We start from the raw sequence: 20,874 nt of genomic DNA on the forward strand, positions 1-20,874 counted from the left end.
CACTCCACTGCCTCCTTCGTGGCCTAATTAAAGGCCTCTGAGTCTTGAGTGCAGACAATCTCTGACAATCAGTTACTTAAGGTAGGTGGTTATGTAATTGAGAAGTTGTTGAGTATACTGTCCCAGCAAAACATGTCTGTGCTGAGCTACACTTCTTCCACAGGAAAGTAATTTACTAAGGGTTTACTTTAAAGATCCATTTAAATAAAGGCTTAATTGACTCGCTTTCCTCTTTAACAGGAATTGTCTTCACAGCCAAGTTTGGCCTTCAGGGGCATCCCCATGATGGGAAAGGTCTCATGTTTGCAGGGTTATACTCATGTTTGCTCCTTACTCCTCCAACAGCCCATGTGAGGAGTGAAAGAGCATGCTGTCTTGTGGAGAGTGCCGCTTTTTAAATATTTTGCTTATTGATGTATTTTTTTCTCTTTCTAATGTACAGATGACAACAAAGACAGAGAATGAATGCAAAGTAGAAATAAAATCTAGCTATAGTTGTACATGTGGGTTATTGTATAGGTTTTTGGGAGACAAAGGGCCAGGCCCGGGGCCCACCTGAATTGTACAGAGGGCAAGTAAGGGGATGGAGTGCAAAAATAGCTCAAATATCACCTTTGTCCTCTGCAGCCCTCTGCAGGGCCTGTCCTATTATGCCATGTTAGAACAACTCTTAGATTATTATACAAATGGTGTGGCTCCTATATCCTATAGTTACAATGAAACAAAAATACCCCAAATCAATAGAAGGAAAGTCCTGTTGGGCCAGTGGATCTTGATTTTTCTGTCATTTTTTGGTTTCTAAGCTGGCTAATGATATCCCAATACTGGCAAATTGGGTCTGGCACTTTTCAAGAGTAGTAGGGTGTCCCTAGCTAGCAGACTGGAACTGGTGCTTTGGTACTGGTCCAGTTTGAAAGAGGAGGATACACATCATTAAGAGCATATTTTTCTTATTATTTTTTATGTGTCTCTCCTTTTCACAAAAAGAAGTGAAAATTAAATTTGAGAGCTACAACAATTATTTTAGAGATGTTATCCCTCTTTCCATCTGCTTCTCTATGCCTTAATGAAAACATACATACATACATAGCCTCTCCTTGCCCGGGCAAAATGCTCATAGACATTGCTGGGAGTTCTGCCTGAGCAAAGAGTACAAGATTGGGCCCAACTGATACAGAGACAAATAACAGAGACAGAAAATGAAGTGTGTGTATTTCAGAGAGGAGAGTTGTTAGGAAGTGGGCATGCACTCTCTCCCTTGCTCAGTATATATGTGGATTTATTTAGATATCTTTTTTACCCCCACTCACAGTTCCTTAACTGTCTCTACAATTGCCCTGCTTAAGCTGTTGGGTGTTTTTGCTGAGATAATACATTTTTATGGGAATAGTTTTACCAGACAGAGTATTGGGTATGACAGAAGATAGAAGAATTAAGCCTGGTCTTGCTTCACTGGTTTTTCATAAAAGAAAATATTTCCTTTGTAGTTTGAAATTAAATAATAGAACTGTTGGAGTCTTTTTCCTTCCTTTAAAACCAAGAGAGAGATATTTCTTTTTGCACAGTTGTAGAACTAACCTATGGCCATTAAGGTTCTGAGAACATGCTACCTACACTCCTTAAATATTTGTGTTATTGTGTGGGGCAGTCTTCCCCACTTAACTAGGGACTTCATACTTTTATTATTATTTAGTGTATATACACTGCTCTAAATATATAGGGATTTTATAAATACACAAATGTCAAGGTACCTGCCTCAAGGTGTTTATAGACTAACTCCATCATACTGCAAACACTGCAGAACATAGGGTCTGATTGGACAGGCTTTTGAGTCAGTAGGAAGACCCTTGGTGCCTCTTACCTTGAATAGACTCATTGACACTTATTATTGGACAAAGTGCTCATTATGCCACAGAGAAAGTGTTTAGAAGATCAGGTCCTAATTCAGACAAGCAGAAAATACACAGCATAACAATTCAAACATAAGATAGCAAGAGGTGACATCAATGAGGAGATCACGTTTTGAGGGATGCATGAGGCCAGTGGGCTTTCATAGAATCATAGAATATCAGGGTTGGAAGGGACCTCAGGAGGTCATCTAATCCAACCCCCTGCTCAAAGCAGGACCAATTCCCAACTAAATCATCCCAGCCAGGGCTTTGTCAAGCCGGGCCTTAAAAACCTCCAAGGAAGGAGATTCCACCACCTCCCTAGGTAACACATTCCAGTGCTTCACCACCCTCCTAGTGAAATAGTGTTTCCTAATATCCAACCTAGACCTCCCCCACTGTAACTTGAGACCATTGCTCCTTGTTCTGTCAACTGCCACCACTGAGAACAGCCGAGCTCCATCCTCTTTGGAACCTCCCTTCAGGTAGTTGAAAGCAGCTATCAAATCCCCCCTCATTCTTCTCTTCTGGAGACTAAACAATCCCAGTTCCCTCAGCCTCTCCTCATAAGTCATGTGCTCCAGACCCCATATCATTTTTATTGCCCTCCGCTGGACTCTTTCCAATATTTCCTCATCCTTCTTGTAGAGTGGGGCCCCAAACTGGACACAGTACTTCAGATGAGGCTTCATCAATGTCGCATAAAGGGGAACGATCACGTCCCTCGATCTGCTGGCAATGCCCCTACTTATACAGCCCAAAATGCCATTAGCCTTCTTGGCAACAAGAGCACACTGTTGACTCATATCCAGCTTCTCGTCCACTGTGACCCCTAGGTCCTTTTCTGCAGAACTGCTACCTAGCCATTCGGTCCCTAGTCTGTAGCAGTGCATAGGATTCTTCCGTCCTAAGTGCAGGACTCTGCACTTGTCCTTGTTGAACCTCATCAGGTTTCTTTTGGCCCAATCCTCCAATTTGTCTAGGTCCCTCTGTATCTGATCCCTACCCTCCAGCGTATCTACCACGCCTCCCAGTTTAGTGTCATCTGCAAACTTGCTGAGAGTGCAGTCCACACCATCCTCCAGATCATTAATAAAGATATTAAACAAAACCGGCCCCAGGACCGACCCTTGGGGCACTCCGCTTGAAACCGGCTGCCAACTAGACATGGAGCCATTGATCACTACCCGTTGAGCCCGACGATCTAGCCAGCTTTCTATCCACCTTACAGTCCATTCATCCAGCCCATACTTCTTTAACTTGGCGGCAAGAATACTGTGGGAGACCGTATCAAAAGCTTTGCTAAAGTCAAGGAATAACACATCCACTGCTTTCCCCTCATCCACAGAGCCAGTTATCTCCTCATAGAAGGCAATTAGGTTAGTCAGGCACGACTTCCCCTTGGTGAATCCATGCTGACTGTTCCTGATCACTTTCCTCTCCTCTAAGTGTTTCATAATTGATTCCTTGAGGACCTGCTCCATGATTTTTCCAGGGACTGAGGTGAGGCTGACTGGCCTGTAGTTCCCCGGATCCTCCTTCTTCCCTTTTTTAAAGATGGGCACTACATTAGCCTTTTTCCAGTCATCCGGGACCTCCCCCGATCGCCATGAGTTTTCAAAGATGATGGCCAATGGCTCCGCAATCACATCCGCCAACTCCTTTAGCACCCTCGGATGCAGCGCATCTGGCCCCATGGATTTGTCCTCATCCAGTTTTTCTAAATAGTCCCGAACCACTTCTTTCTCCCCGGAGGGCTGGTCACCTCCTCCCCATACTGTGCTGCCCAGTCCAGCAGTCTGGGAGCTGACCTTGTTTGTGAAGACAGAGGCAAAAAAAGCATTGAGTACATTAGCTTTTTCCACATCCTCTGTCACTAGGTTGCCTCCCTCATTCAGTAAGGGGCCCACACTTTCCTTGACTTTCTTCTTGTTGCTAACATACCTGAAGAAACCCTTCTTGTTACTCTTAACATCCCTTGCTAGCTGCAACTCCAAGTGCGATTTGGCCTTCCTGATTTCACTCTTGCATGCCTGAGTGATATTTTTATACTCCTCTCTGGTCATTTGTCCAATCTTCCACTTCTTGTAAGCTTCTTTTTTGCGTTTAAGGTCAGCAAGGATTTCACTGTTAAGCCAAGCTGGTCACCTGCCATATTTACTATTCTTTCTACACATCGGGATGGTTTGTTCCTGCAACCACAATAAGGATTCTTTAAAATACAGCCAGCTCTCCTGGACCCCTTTGGCCTTCATGTTATTCTCCCAGGGGATCCTGCCCATCTGTTCCCTGAGGGAGTCAAAGTCTGCTTTTCTGAAGTCCAGGGTCCGTATTCTGCTGCTCTCCTTTCTTCCTTGTGTCAGGATCCTGAACTCGACCATCTCATGGTCACTGCCTCCCAGGTTCCCATCCACTTTTGCTTCCCCTACTAATTCTTCCCTGTTTGTGAGTAGCAGGTCAAGAAAAGCTCTGCCCCTAGTTGGTTCCTCCAGCACTTGCACCAGGAAATGGTCCCCTACACTTTCCAAAAACTTCCTGGATTGTCTGTGCACCGCTGTATTGCTCTCCCAGCAGATATCAGGGTGATTAAAGTCTCCCATGAGAACCAGGGCCTGTGATCTAGCAACTTCTGTTAGTTGCTGGAAGAACACCTCGTCCACCTCATCCCCCTGGTCTGGTGGTCTATAGCAGACTCCGACCATGGCATCACCCTTGTTGCTCACACTTCTCAACTTTATCCAGAGACTCTCAGGTTTTTCTGCAGTTTCATACCGGAGCTCTGAGCAGTCATACTCCTCTCTTACATACAATGCAACTCACCCACCTTTTCTGCCCTGCCTGTCCTTCCTGAACAGTTTATATCCATCCATGACAGTACTCCAGTCATGTGAGTTATCCCACCAAGTCTCTGTTATTCCAATCGCATCATAGTTCCCTGATTGTGCCAGGACTTCCAGTTCTCCCTGCTTGTTTCCCAGGCTTCTTGCATTTGTGTATAGGCACTTAAGATAACTCATCGATCGTCCCTCTTTCTCAGTATGAGACAGGAGTCCTCCCCTCTTGCGCTCTCCTGCTCTTGCTTCCTCCCAGGATCCCATTTCCCCACTTACCTCAGGGCTTTGGTCTCCTTCCCCCGGTGAACCTAGTTTAAAGCCCTCCTCACTAGGTTAGCCAGCCTGCTTGCGAAGATGCTCTTCCCTCTCTTCGTTAGGTGGAGCCCGTCTCTGCCTAGCACTCCTCCTTCTTGGAACACCATCCCATGGTCGAAGAATCCAAAGCCTTCTCTCCGACACCACCTGCATAGCCATTCGTTGACTTCCACGATTCGACGGTCTCTACCCAGGCCTTTTCCTTGCACAGGGAGGATGGACGAGAACACCACTTGCACCTCAAACTCCTTTATCCTTCTTCCCAGAGCCACGTAGTCTGCAGTGATCCGCTCAAGGTCATTCTTGGCAGTGTCATTGGTTCCCACGTGGAGAAGCAGGAAGGGGTAGCGATCCGAGGGCTTGATGAGTCTCGGCAGTCTCTCCGTCACATCGTGTATCCTAGCTCCTGGCAAGCAGCAGACCTCTCGGTTTTCCCGGTCGGGGCGGCAGATAGATGACTCAGTCCCCCTGAGGAGGGAGTCCCCGACCACCACCACCCTCCTCCTCCTCTTGGGAGTGGTGGTCGTGGAACCCTCATCCCTAGGACAGTGCATCTTTTGCCTTCCAATCGGTGGAGTCTCCTTCTGCTCCCTTCCTTCAGATGTGTCATCTAGTCCACTCTCCGCATTAGTACCTGTAGAGAGAATATGGAAACGATTGCTCACCTGTATCTCCATTGCTGGTACATGGACGCTCCTCTTTCTCCTTCTGGAGGTCACATGCTGCCAAACTTCTTCACCATCCTTCTGTCCCTGCTGCGCCTGCTCTGAATCTTCAGAACATTGTGGCCGTAGAAGCATCTCCTGACGTCTGTCCAGGAAATCTTCATTTTCCCTTATGCAACGCAGAGTCGATACTTGTTTCTCCAGACCTCGAACCTTCTCTTCCAATATGGAGACCAGCTTGCACTTTGTACAGACAAAGTCGCTTCTGTCTTGTGGAAGAAAGACAAACATGGCACAACCTGTGCAGGTTACAACAGCTGATCGCTCACCTTCCATATCACCTTCCTCTTAAGAGCTTCCTCAGCTGTTCCAGTAACTAGTCAGAGAAACCCACAGATGAAAGCCTCAGTGCGCTCTCCCCAGGCGAACTCCCAGGCAAACTCCCTCTGTTAGCCTCTGCTGTTCGCTGCTGACTGCCCTTATATACCAGTCAGGCCAACTCAAGGCCCACCTGGAACAAAGCACTCCCAGTTCACACTTTTCAAACAAACAAGCAAGCAATCAAGCACACGGTCAAACTGACAAACTGTCCCAGCAACAGACACTCAGATACTCACCAACACAGCCCCCCTAATGCAGCACTTAGTGTACCTCCTCTCGGACAGCTCCCAGGCAAACTCCCTCTGTTAGCCTCTGCTGTTCGCCGCTCCATGGAATGATGAATTTGGACGAGGAGGCAAAGGATGATTGACAGGTAAGATGTTGGAAGATGGTTTATGTAGACATATATTTATTTTTAAAGTTTAGAAGTACAGCATTTCAATATTTCATAGAATGAGGAAGCACATCATTCTCTTTAAACCCGTCCCTGCTTTCACTGAGATTAAAGGTCTGTCTCATTCACTGCAATGTAAGTCAACAGAGACTTTTATATCACACCAAGAAAGTATCATGCTTAGGAATTATTAAGACTTCAGCACACAGGAGATGGGTCTCCTAACTATAAGAATATACTATAATATAGGAATTTTTGATTATACAAATATTGGTATCATTCATTTTAAGAACTGCCTCTTCTGTGTAGTGAAGTTAGGATACTTCAAGATCATGCTCTGTGGAGCCCCATAAAGCATGTAAAGGTACAATTGCTTTATATTGCAACAGCAGCAGCATTTTGGTTTCTCTACAGGGGTGTGTGGAAGGAAATCTTTTTTCAGTCAGCACACTACACATAAAGCTGAGTTTTGAATGAATGGAGCTCAAGTGTTGTAAAAACATAAGAAATCAGACTGGTAAATAATGAATTGGTTCAATACTGTGCAAGCACATTATTCCAATTGATTATGCTTGAGGTCTCCAGAATGCTTACATTATTCTGATCCTGCAAGGTGTTCCACACAGATCAGCCTCTGCGCAGAGCTTGGCTGCTGACTTTAGTGAGGCTCTCTTCCGACATGGAAGTGCACCTCTGCAAAACAGCTTGCAGGATCAGGGCCTAATTTACTGAAAATCTTGAGTCAGCCGGAGATTGTTTTTATAATGCACCTGGAACACCAAATCATACTTAGTTTGCCCTTGGAGACTTTCCCCAGGTAAGCAGTTTGCAGGAGGAAAAGACCACAAGGCAAAGAAGATAACCTGTTTTTTTGGATACTGAAGGAATGGAGAGAAAGAGGAGGAGACGAACAAGGATTTCAGTCTGGGGAAGAACGGGAACAGATGAAGGTGGGTTGAGGACGTGGTAGACCAGGCGATACTCTGGGTTTAAGGACTTGGGAGGAGGGGCTGTAGGAGACGCTCCAGGATTGTGTAGAGACTTGAAGCATTATACAAAGCACATTGAGACCAAGGAGAGAATTTCCATCGAGTTAAAGGGCTTTGGATCCTTCCCTTACAAAGGGCCCCAGGCCTTAAGAGCCCCAGAGGAAGGGGTGGAGGAGATGATATGTAGGACCCTGCCTGGACATAGGCAGAGAAATGGGAAATTCTTTGTGCGGCCAACATCTGCCCACAACCACAAGCAGCAGGCACGGGGTGGGGAGCTATCAGGCTTTGGAGAGGAGCGGGAAAGGAGAAGTGGCTCCTGCATTAGGCCCCTGCGGAGGAGGAGAGCCTCTAGGCTGAGGAGTTTGCCATTCAAACCCCGGGGAGGGAGGCTGCCACGCATAGGGCTTTAGGACCCTGAGGCACCACAGCGCCCCGCGGCGCTAGGACCTGGCAGAAGGGGCGCGGGGCCCGCTCCGAGATGCTGTGGACCACAGCACCACCTACTTACTGCAGCCTCCAGCCCCCAGCGCATCCCTCTGGCGCGCCCCGCACAGCCCCGGCTGCGGAGGGCGAGGGTGAGTCTGCCCCGCGGGCAGCCCCCACGTCACAGCCGGAGTGCGGGGATAAAAGGGCCGGGAGGCGAGACGCAGCCGGACTCGTGGGGCGGCAGCGCCCCTGGTTGCTCCCCAGCAGAGGCGGGGGGCTGGTGAGGGGCACGTTGCAAAACCCGCCTGTTCACCTCCCGGCCAGGCAGCCTCTCCGGCCGCCCCGCGTAGCCCCCAAGCCCCTCAGCTGAGCGGCTCCCAAACTTCGCCTGCCCACGTGTTGCTAGCGGAGTCCCGGGGAGCCGAGGGGCGCCGCTTCCCTGACTCGCTGCCGCAGGATGGCTGGAGGAGCCGCTCCGCTGCTTGCTCGGCGCTGAAGGTACGGACCGTGCGCCAGAGCCTGCCCCCCTCTCGCCCCACGAGCCTGCCCCGTGCTCTCTGAGTGCAGCCACCTGGGGCAGAGTTGTGGCTCTTGGCGGGTCGTCCCCGCTCCGCTTTGCCATCCCCGTGGCCTCGGTGCAGGCAGGGAGGGTGGGACTAACCCCCCCCCCCACACACACACCCACCCCGCTCTGCTCCTTGTCTGCAGATCAAAGGAGATGCTGGGAGCTGCTGCCAGTTCGCAGCGCCTGGGCAGGGGAGCGGCCGGCGGGTGGTGACTCCGGACCGGACCCTACCGCGGCGGCCCCCCGCGCTCAGCCTGGCACCTCCGCTCCCCGCGGCGCCTGCCCCGGCCCCGCCAGCCGGCTGATTTGCTCCCTCTGAGAGAAGCTGCCCACCCTCGCCGCCCAGGATGCAGTTTCGCCTCTTCTCCTTTGCCTTGCTCGTCCTGAACTGTATGGATTACAGCCACTGCCAAGCCAGCCGCTGGAGACGCAGCAAGAGAGGTCAGTAGCGTGGCACCCACTGCTCTCCCGGGGCTGTGCGGACCGCCGGCGGCTGCCCCTCTGCCCAGCCGGGGTGCGGGTCCGCGCGCGGGGTGGGAGCCCTTGTCCCAAACGCGCGGGGTGGGAGCGCTTGTCCCGCACGCGCGGCCGGGGACCTGCGAGCTCCCCGGGAGGAGGGAGTGTGCGCTCGTGACGCTGCGCAGCCTTAGTCTAAAGTGACTTATTGGGGAGCAGCAAGTGCGTCCTGCCCGCTCCCCCGAGAGGTGCAGTCACTCTCGTCCTCCCCACGGAGCTGCTAGGCAGCTCACGGCTGCCTGGCAGGTGGATTAAAACCCCATCGAGAGAAGGCACCGCCTCAGCTGCCCTGCCTTGAGTCCCCGCTCCCCTCAGGGTTTCGGAGCTGCGCTAATTCGCAGAGAAACCCCGTGGGCTGGTTGGTCCCAAACGGAGGAAATCCCCGTTAGCCGTTTGCAGACGGGGAGTTGAAAATCCCAGCCGACCTGCGTTTGGACGCATTTGTCAGCGAGAGCCGTGGGACTAGGCGCTGAACTTGGCTCTCTGCTGCGGGGGGGAGGGTCGAGCTGAAACGGGGGATCGGCGCTGTACGCTGCGACGCCCGGTTTGCAGGCGGGGGTCCTATTTAGAATAGGGTCGACTGGGTGCCGGGAGCCCGTCAGTGAAAGGGGAGCATTGCGTGTGCGATGCGACTGCCCATCCCAGCACCAACCGGGCTGGATCCAGGTACAGGACATTAGATGTGCTGGTGAACAGAGGGGCAGTGAATCTAGAAGCCGCAGGTACATTGATGGCCATGTGATCTACATTCACCTCCACAGTCATAGTCCAGCGCTCACTCCCCGCTGATGAGTGACCCCGCGATAACCAGCGGGTAACCGCCTGTGTGCGAGCGAGCGAGCGACCCCTTTCTCCTTGGGACCTGAAGGAACCAGGTTATTGATTGTTCGCGTAGTAATTTCATGCGACGCCTCCCGCAGCCCCAGAGACTCCCCTTTGTCCCAGGAGATAGTCGTGACAGCGCTGGTGATTCTAGGTCAATAGGTCCTGACTCTTCCCCTGCCCAGTCTGGGAGGTGATCTGTTTATAACGGGCTTTATGGAGAAATGTTCCTGCCTCTGACTCTCCCGGGGACAGCGCTTCTGCCTGCCTCTCACTGCTCTGTTAAACTGTTCTCACTTTAGCTCTGCTGCTCCGGGACTGAGTTAATGCCCTCCGCCAAGCGGATGCAGCACTTCTCAGTCTCGAGTACGCCTGAGCTTGTTTTACAGACGGGATCTGGTCTTATGCCTATGGTGATTAGTTGCACATGGTAAATTATTTTACCCTTCAGAAGTTATTACCTTGCATAGATCTACAACTACTAATGAGCTTGTATTTACCAGTGGAAGTAAACTACTTTGTCATTTACCCTGTACATTGGTTTTAAACCAGTCAAAGGTTTTTACACAATACTGTTAGGGATGATTGGTTTATATCTATGAAATAATTTTTTTAGTTGAAAAAAAAAAAGATCTAAATGTATTTCAGGGACTAAAATAGGATTTTGTTAAATACATACTTGTTTAGGTTGGGAGTCATTAAATCCAGTTTAGAGTCTTGTTTCCTCATTATATTGTCTCAAGGAATGTTTTGGGAACTTTATAATGTAAGGAGATTGATAATTGATTTTGGCACACATTCGTTTTTATAAATCAATTTAAGAAGTTTTAAGAGGGATTCTTGCTTTTTAAATAGTGAGTTTCTTGAAGTACACCTTAATGACACACAGAGAGAGGATTTTGTATGAGGAATGCATTTTAGAGAATTATCACAAAGTCTTAATTTGTTTTGCTTCCAAATATTGGAGGTTTTCAAAAACTGGAATTGCTAGAGATTAGTTATTGGTGTTGTGGAATATGTCATTACAGCACCCATGTGGACAAAAGTGTTACTGCACCTTCTCTCCAAATTTCAGAGTTGTTTTTTCTGGGTCTTGCCCTCATCTAGAACAACTATAGGTATCTATCTAAACTTAAGTAGTTCTATTCGTTTTCACTTTCCCCACTCTTCTCTCCCCTCCCCCCATAGTTAAGAACAACAGAAAATCTGGTAATTCAACTACTACTTCTCACATTTCATAAGACATTGTAACCAAAAGGTTATTGGTAAACCTGTTAACATCTCCAGTGCTTAGCAAAAATAAGTCCTAATAAACCGCAAAGCAGAAGAGGCTTATACTTTCAGGCACATGTAAACTTCTGAGTGGGTCAAAATTACATTGTAAAATGATTTAGTTCTGATGTTTTTCCAACAGATGGTTTGCAGAATTAAATTTTTGTATGCATGGCTAAAACTGCAGCAGTCCTTTAAAGTGACCAGCCTGACTATCTGTACTAACAAAGGGTATACTGTGTCTTTAATTAAATGTGGAACTACTTAGAGTGCTGGCTAGACAGTGGAGAGTGATAGTAGTATTTCTGCTTTACAACACAGCTTAAGGATTGCATTGTGGGAGTATAGAAATGAATAGAGATCTAACTTGAGTTGCATGAATTGTCCCCCTACAAAAACTTAAGCTGGTTTTAATTGATCTCGTGTTCACTGATTGATCTTAGACCAATTGTTGTACTTGTTGGACAACTGGCTTTCCCAAAGGAGATTGATTTAAATTAGTTTCTTGATGGACATTTGATTACTCGTGAAATAACATTGCTATTGACAGTTGACTTACTGGATCTATTTTGTGCTATCACCTAAGGCTTTCATTTTGGACTGAGGAGAATGCAATATAGTTTCAGTTAATAAACTTTAAAGAAATAAAAGTGGCTGATGATAAGAGCTAAAGGCAAGATCTGTGAATATATTTGAATTTATAATTGGTATTTACCATGCAACATACAGACCAAAGTAATGTCTGAGTTTAGGATTCAAAATTTCTGTAATTTCACAATTTTTCCATTTCCCATCTGTAAATAATCAGGCATTCACTGTGGGGTACTGGCAGTTAGAACTTTTCTGGCATTCTATTATGTATAGTATGTGATCTCAGATGCTCCATAATATCGTTTTCGTAATGAAATAAAATTCTTGGCATAGATCATTTCTCCTATGCAGTAGGAATTAATTGCATCCAGTTTGGAATGTCAAGCAAATCTATCATATTAACTGATTTAAAAAAACAAAGCATTTAAAAAATCTGGACAATGACCTGTGGATCTGTATTTCTGTGCATAGGAAATGGGGTTTATAGCTAGCATTTCCAGGAGAGTATAGTAAATACTGGAGAAAGCTGATCATATGTTTTCCTTCCTCCTTCTCCCCCTTTCCCATCCCAGACCAAATTATGCAACATAATATAATAAAAGTGGATGAAAAATTAGAGGTTTAAAGTTTGATTCCTAACAGGCATTGATTTCATGTTGTTAGTCAATTAAACAATATAAAATAAACAGGTCACATCAGAAATTTATTCTTTAAATTCCTCAATCAAGAGATTTCTATTAGTGCAACAGGAAAAAAAAGTTATAAATAAACATATGTAACTTACACTGTCATTTCTCTACACCTAATAGTTTTCTGCTGCAGCACTAAAATATTATTTGCTATGGTTAATTCATATCAATACTTTTATTATGGGAGTGGGAAGTCTTTGTCCGAGGGTGTCTCAAAGCTAGGATTTACTAGGAAGATTGTTTACTCTTCCTGCAGAAACTGTTTTAAAACATATTTTAAAGTAATATAGGTGAAATGCCAGTAGACTAATCTTGTATACCAAAGTATCTCCTTTCCCTTTCTTGATTTGTAAGGCATAATTGAGTTTTGCAGTTCTCTTGGATACTTACTTACCTAAGTGCTTTTACACTGGTCTTATAATGCCTTGGGTTGTTTTCAGGTCCCTGTTCTTATCTCCGTTAGTGGTCACCAGGCTTGTCTTGTGTGCCTTACCAATTGCAGCCAGTGTCAAAATAACATCTCTTGGGGTTGAGCAGTTTATTGCATTATGCATTTGAGTGAATATCCAGCATCAGGGACACATGAGAGATCAAAAGCTTCAAACCAAAATTATCTTAAAACATCTAGGAACAGCATTCTTACTTACAGGATAAGGGATTGGGTTCTGGAAAGCAGTGACTCTGAAAAGGACTTGATGGTCATTATAGATAACCAGGCTATAATGTGATGCTGTGACAAAAGATCTAATATGGTACTTGGATGTATTAATAGGTGAATACTGAACAGTAATAGGGAGGTGATACTATCTATAACAGCCAAGAGCCCAGTGGCTATGGCACTCAATTAGGATGTGGGAGACTGAGGTTCAAGTCCCTCCTCTGAATCATGAAAAACCTGGAAAGATCATAGGTTCATCCTGATGCAAAATGGGAAAAATTCTGTACTCAAAGTTTTTTGTTTAGTCTGGAGAAGAGAAGACACAGTGAATTGGCCTCCTGAAGGTGTCCCACAATGCTCCACTGTGACTGCTCTGGAGATCATTTTCAGCTCTGCTGCACAGCAGCCATGTACACAGGAAACAGCTCCTCCCCTGTTAAAACCCCGGGAACTTTTGAGTTCCCATTTCCTGTTTGATCAGCGTGGACAACTTGCCAACCCAGCTGATCATGGTGACTCAATGCCCCAAACGTGCTGCAGCCGGGAGTACACAGGAGATGGTGGATATTATAGGTCTGTGGGGAGAAGAGTCTGTGCAGACACAGCTCCGACCCAACTGAAGAAATGTAGACATCAATGAAAAGATTGCGCCGGGCATGGGGAAGAAGGGCTACACCAGGGACACACAGCAGTGCTGCATGAAAATCAAAGAACTTCAGCAGGCGTACCAGAAGACAAGGGAGGTGAACAGTTATTCTGATTCTGCACCACAGACATACTGCTTCTACAATGATCACTAGTTTAGTGAGTATGGAATGGGAAAGGTTGGTGATTGCCTTTCCCAGATTTTCCTCTTTATATCAAGAGTTGTTCCACTTAAAGGACATAAATAAAAAAGATAAAATGGGTGGGGTGGGAAGGGAAGAGAACTCTTCCTAAAAGAAAGCAGAAGGAAACAATTAATATCCTAAATACCTTGATCATATGATGGCAAAGGGAGGAGAGATGCCCATAAAACAATCTCCTATTAAGTTATAGTCCACAATATAGAAGAAGTTTGAGGTCCCCTGATCCAGTATAATAACATAGGCTCCTGGAACATCATTTTGGTGCCTTCATAGTTTGCAGACTCTGGAAATCAATACCTAAATCAATTAAATACCCCCTCTTTCAAAATATGTAATCAATTGCAGCCAAATACTCAATGTAGCTATAAGCTTTTGCCCCTTAACTTCTGGGATTCTGGGAAAATCTTATGCTGTACTCTTACTCTCTTCCCTTTCTATCAGATAAACAGATGGTATGTTTGAATGACTTCAACAAATTATACCTAGTGTTTACAACAATCTTATACAGTTTCAGAATTATGTTTCAGAGTAAATAGAAACATTCCTTTGACTGAATTATGAACACTTATGGATGAGGATAACAGAAAACCTTATATATAGTCACTATAGGATTAAAGGTGTCTTTAATTCTATTTAAGAAATGCAAACCCCTATAAACAGGAAATTAATATTTGTCTACAAATAATCCAGAGTGGATGGATTAGGGAGTGGTCAGTACCGGACTCTGCTCCATTGGATTATGTCCCTTTTTAGCTAAATTTTCCAGATTTTTCTTCTTTATTATCTGAAGAATTTTTCTACTTACAAATGTAAACACTTACACTGCACAAGTTATGTGTGAAGAGAAGGGAGTATGGTAGGAAAAGTGTTGCTAAAGAAGTATAGAAAAAACAGTACAGCAATTTCAGCTTTTAGACCCTATGTATACTGGGTGTCTTTTGTACCAGTGCAGCTCCTCTGGTGTAAACCCCTCAATGTAGACAAGCTACATCAGTTAAGACAGGATCTGTATTGGGAAATGTACCCTGGTAACATACTGGGGTTAGCTGCACCAGTGCAACCCCATGTTGCTCTAGTCCATGGTGTCTACAATAGGAATCTGCGGTGTTATAGCTACACCGGCACAAACTTCCCAAGCCCTTAGCATTGCGCCAAGTTGATGTGCTGGATGGAGTATGTCATCACAACAATAGCTCTGATCCATTTCAGTCTAGGCTTGTATTAATGATGACTTCTAGTTTCTGGAATCTATTACCACAAGATCTGTAGTGGGTATTATACACTTTCATACAAATCTACTGACATATTTACCTAAAGAATCTACTAGCAAGTCTGCAGAAAAACTTCTGCCTATTTATTCTTTCTCTTTGGATGTTATGTTCTGAAGCCCTTGTCCTTGTTTAAGGTACATCTTGAAATTGCTGCCCTTTTCCCCAAACCCACCCCCTCCCATGATGATCTAGCTACTCTCCCCTATGTTTCACTCCTGTGGATGGTCATCTTCAGATAGGAAGGCAGAAGTCATGCAGCTAACTTCTCTCTTCCATCCAGCAAAGCCCCTTTTGGGACAGCTAGGCAGCCTAGTCTTTCTCTCATGGACGTATTACTAGAAAGACCTTCAGACCAGATATGAGCCCTAAACTTTCATAAAGTCTGGATCTGAACATTGTGGCTTGGACCCAGCTTTCTCATAGTTAATGGGGAGAATTCAGGAAATCACAAGGGGATGTTCTTATCTTGCCACGTATAGAGATTGTTACTCATCAAGGTCCATGTTAATATAAACCTTAACACCCTGCTTTATCCATATGCTGAGGTGCTGCCATAGGATGAAGTAGTTAATGCCTGTGCTTTGTCATGGCAGTTGATCAGCTATTGTATCTTGTAGAGATCTCAGTTCTGCACAAGTGTCCTGAATTCAAGATATTTTTCTCAATGAAACATTGCTATCTAGTGAACAGCACTGATTCCCAGGATGCTGTGATGAAGTGGGTTGTGGTTTCTTTATTGTGATGATGAAATGCTATGGAATTACAAGAGGTCACCACAGTTTTTTTTCATTCAATACACTCTTTATTGAACTCTCCCCATGATGTGCCTGATTTCAAAGACTTCATCAGAACTGAGGCTCAGTTGTGGCTAAATTTTTTAAGAAACTGGTTGGGGTTTTTTTTGTATTAAAGCAGGGGTTGGCAATCTTTCAGAAGTCGTGTGCTGAGTCTTCATTTATTCACTCTGATTTAAGGTTTCACATGCCAGTAATACATTTTAACATTTTTAGAAGGTCTCTTTCTATAAGTCTATAATATATAACTAAACTATTGTTATATGTAAATAAATAAGGTTTTAAAAATGTTTAAGAAGCTTCATTTAAAATTAAATTAAAATGCAGAGCCCCCTGGACCGGTGGCCAGGACCTGGGCAGTGTGAGTGCCACTGAAAATCAGCTCGCGTGCCGCCTTTGGCACGCGTACCATAGGTTGCCTACCCCTGTATTAAGGTGGAAAGAGGAGTTAATCTGAGTGACCTGGGCTGTTGAGTTTATCCCTGATTTTCCACATGTCCCAGGAGCTCTGCTTCCCACCTTCCTACCTAGCTTTTACATAAGCTTTTCCCTGTATTAAAGTTATTAAAGTAACTTTTGGTTCTCCTAGAATGTGTTTAGAGAAAATGTTTAAATTGATGCAAGTTTATTTTTTTCACTCAGAAATATTACAGTAGCAAAAACCTCATTGTAATCTCAGTGGGACTTGTGTGTTATGAGACTCTGTTTGTAAAGAGTATATTCCAAATGTTAGTTAAGAATATTATAATTTTCTGTATTACTGTAGTGCCTTGGGGCCCATTGCGCTAGGCACTGTGCAGACACATAGTGAAAGATAGTTCTGCCCTGAAGAGTAAATAGACAAGACAGCCATAGTATGGGAGGGCAAACAGAGGCACAAAGAGATGCTGTGACTTGGCCATCATCATGCAGTAGATCAGTGGCAGAGCCAGGGAATAGAATGCAAGTCTCCTGACTCCCAGTCCATTGCCATATCCACTGAATCATGCTGCCTTTCTGCTTTAAGATGTCATTATAGTGCAAGCCTCAATTTGAAATTGCAGAATTCTGGCGTGACTATATTTCTCTCAGCGGATGTGGAAAAGGGGGAGTGATTGTTGTGTCCGCTGTGTAATTTCCACCCCACTCTCCCATGTGCACACACACTCTCTTGCAGAGGCTTTCTAGTGGTTGCTCCAGAGAGATCTGGCTCAGCTTGTTTTTGGGGGGCAGGAAGGAGAGGAGCTATATTTCTCCTCTCCTCAGGTATGGATATAATCTGTGCCTAATTCATCTGTGCTTCATTAACCATAGGTCTTGTCTGCAGTGCTCTCAGACAGTGGTTTTGTTCTTCGTGATTGCTAACTTGGGTCTTCTTAATCCCACTCACCCTTGGGGAATATAAGCGAGGCAGAGGGGCATCGTGGAGAGCCTCTGGGGTTCTTTACTCTGGGGAATCTCCAGGGTACAAAGGTTTGGGAAGCTGAACTCTCTGCAGCTTCATAATTCTCCTAGCCCATTTGTAGGAAACATTGACAACCTCATGTTGTTTCATGGTCTCCAGGGGGAGGGAGGGAGCAGGAACTCCCAGTTCTGTCACTTCCCCTCAGCAAGAATTTAGATTCAACACAGTTCCCAGAATATGCCCCTCCTTTTTTTAATACTGTTTCACATGAACAAAAAAGGCAAAGCTTGGAAAAAAACAGAAGTAGAAACTTAAGGGAAATTAAAAAACAAAATGAAAAGAAAGTGAAGGTGGAAAGAGGAGTTAATCTGAGTGACCTGGGCTGTTGAGTTTATCCCTGATTTTCCACATGTCCCAGGAGCTCTGCTTCCCACCTTCCTACCTAGCTTTTACATAAGCTTTTCCCTCCTCTATTTCTTCTTTCCCCATTGAACACTTCATAATACACTCAGTGACACAATGTGAGTGAAAATGCCAAGGCATTGGGCCTGATTCCGAGCTTGCTCCCTCTGGGGTAAATCGGGAGTGATTTCAGTGGAATTATACTAGCAGTGATACCAGCGTGAGTTAGATCAGAATGAGGCACGCTGTGTTCCTTGGAACTTTTAAATGGTAATTCTGTGCATTTTGTACTGCAGTGCTCCTGTAGTGTCAGACATGTTGAGATCCAACCAAACAGGCTGAAAGCTTGGCAATTCTCTTAAATAAGAGTTGGAGTTCACTTGAGAACCCAAACTCTCATTTTCATTCCTTCCAGTTCTATTTCCATCAGACTCCTGGAAAAAAATCTAGTTGCCTCCAACTTCTATTTTACTTATGGTAACATTAGCAGCAGCATAAATACATGTAGGTTCCCCCCCCCCAACTTTTGGAGAAGGATTGTAATGTGACCCTTCTAAACCTGAATCCTAAAACAGACTTGGTCTCACTTTGTTTTCTCATAATAGCTTTCCAAGCAGCTACTAAGTGAAACTACTGCATGTTCGTCCTGGTGTAATCTGAGGCTCACTGGGTAAAATAACATTAGTCTGTGCTACTTAAACACACTCTGGAAGGCTTAAGGAGGAGAGGAAGGAAAATATTTGAGGAGATCAACTGGATGTGGTCGAATACAAGTAACGTCACCTGAGAAGGATTAGAGCTTGCCAAAGCTTGACCTGAATGAGAGACCTCCATTTAGGACTTGTGTTCCTACCAGATGAGCTGCTGGTAGTCTTTCCATGGGCAGTTTTCTACCAGCAATCAAACAATGAAAGGGTCCAGTGATTTGCTTGGCTTCAATGTCTCAGCTGCAGTAAAGTTAAAAAAAAAAAATCCCAGTTTAACATTCCTCCTCCTTATTAGCTGCAGCTGGCTCTTTCTAATTACAAAAGTCTTAACATTTTTCATCTACACTCTGTGGCTTTTATCCTCACTTAGAGCTCAGTGTGTGCTCTCTAACTGATCAAGCACTACACGTGTAGTTCATATGTTTAGCTTTGAGTTGCCTCAGAAAATACTTGTATTGGCACTTTACACTTTAAAACTCCACTTTAGAGTCCAACTGAAAATGCAGAGTACAGTGGCTACTCAGAACGGTGCAATGTCAATGGTTGTCTCACGCCCCCCCGTAATCTAGCTTCAAGTGCTTCAAGCCCACGTGTTTAGTGTGTGGTCCCTATAAAGGTGCTAACTCCTTAGTATAGACCTTGCACTTCTAGAGTGCCTTCTACTGGAGGATCTCAAAGTCTTTTTCCAGCACCTCTGTGATGGAGGAGGAGGAGGATCATTTACAAAGATGGAAGCTGAGGCTCAGGAAGGTAAAGGTCTGATTATTTCCCCCCCCATACGTGCTGAGGAATGGGGACTGCAGATGCTCAGTCCCTCTGAAAAATCAAGTTGCCAGTGTCACTTAACCAGAGCAGGTCAAAAAACGGGAAATATTTTTATATAGCTATCAAGAACATAATTAACAATGGCAACATTTTAAAAAGAGCTATTAAACCTCACCCTTCATGGCTTAGGCAAGTCTAACTATTAGAATTCAGGAAAAAGACCTAATGTGAGGGGCAGATTACTCCACTTCTGCAGCAGGGTTTTTACCCCTTCCTTTAAGGCATCTGGTTCTGGCCATTGTCATAGACAGGATATTGGACTAGATCAGGGGTTCCCAAACTTGGTTCACAGCTTGTTCAGGGTAAGCCCCTGGTGGGCCACGAGACACTTTGTTTACCTGAGCGTCCACAGGTACGCCGCTCACAGCTCCCAGTGGCGCGGGCCAGGCCACCACTTCCCGCAGCTCCCATTGGCCAGGAACGGTGAACCGCAGCCACTGGGAGCTGCGAGCAGCCGTACCTGCGGACGCTCAGGTAAACAAAGCGTCTTGTAGCCCGCCAGGGGCTTACTCTGAACAAGCCGTGAACCAAGTTTGGGAACCCCTGGACTAAATGGACCATGGGTCTGGTCCATTATGGCAATTCCTATGTAACTGTTTTGTGAAAAAAATCAAAATTAAGAAATTTTAACTAACTCTAAATTTTGCCAATTTCAGCGCATAATTGTTACTTGCCACTTAAAAAACACAGTAAAAGAACTAAAAAAGAGCCACCGTGGCTTAATAACCATGTAAAAGAAGCAGCGAGAGATAAAAAGGCATCTTTTAAAAAGTGGAAGTCAAATCCTAGTGAGGTAAATAGAAAGGAGCATAAACACTGCCAAATTAAGTGTAAAAATGTAATAAGAAATACCAAAAAGGAGTTTGAAGAACAGCTAGCCAAAAACTCAAAAGGTAATAACAAAATGTTTTTTAAGTACATCAAAAGCAGGAAGCCTGCTAAACAACCAGTGGGATCCCTGGACAATTGAGATACAAAAGGAGCACTTAAAGACGATAAAGTCATTGCGGAGAAACTAAATGAATTCTTTGTTTCAGTCTTCACGGCTGAGGATGTTGGGGAGATTCCCAAACACGAGCCGTCCTTTGTAGGTGACACATCTGACGAATTGTCACAGATTGAAGTGTCACTAGAGGAGGTTTTGGAATTAATTGATAAACTTAACAGTAATAAGTCACCGGGACCAGATGGCATTCACCCAAGAGTTCTGAACGATCTCAAATATGAAATTGCGGAACTTTTAACTATGGTTTGTAACCTGTCCTTTAAATCAGCTTCTGTACCCAATGACTGGAAGATGGCTAATGTAACGCCAATATTTAAAAAGGGCTCTAGAGGTGATCCTGGCAATTACAGACCGGGAAGTCTAATGTCAGTACCAGGCAAATTAGTTGAAACAATAGTAAAGAATAAAATTGTCAGACACATAGAAGAACATAAATTGTAGGGCAAAAGTCAACATGGTTTCTGTAAAGGGAAATTATGTTTTACTAATCTATTAGAGTCCTCTGAAGGGGTCAACAAACGTGGACAAGGAGGATCCAGTGGACATAGTATACTTAGATTTCCAGAAAGCCTTTGACAAGGTCCCTCACCAAAGGCTCTTATGTAAATTAAGTTGTTATGGGATAAGA

The 20,874-nt window shown here is 45.0% G+C and overlaps 1 protein-coding gene across 2 annotated transcripts in view; it reads left to right on the plus strand.

The window, feature by feature from the left end:
* Positions 1-8,808: 8,808 nt before the first annotated feature.
* Positions 8,809-20,874, plus strand: part of RSPO2 (R-spondin 2) — a 155,508-nt gene continuing 143,442 nt past the window's right edge. For both annotated transcript variants that reach the window (XM_065399679.1, XM_065399680.1), the window contains exon 1: positions 8,809-8,902. In XM_065399679.1, the coding sequence (XP_065255751.1) occupies positions 8,809-8,902 (94 nt within the window). The remainder of the gene's footprint in view (positions 8,903-20,874) is intronic.

The sequence above is a fragment of the Emys orbicularis genome, chromosome 2 (assembly GCF_028017835.1).
Source record: "Emys orbicularis isolate rEmyOrb1 chromosome 2, rEmyOrb1.hap1, whole genome shotgun sequence".
Taxonomy (NCBI): Eukaryota; Metazoa; Chordata; order Testudines; family Emydidae; genus Emys; species Emys orbicularis.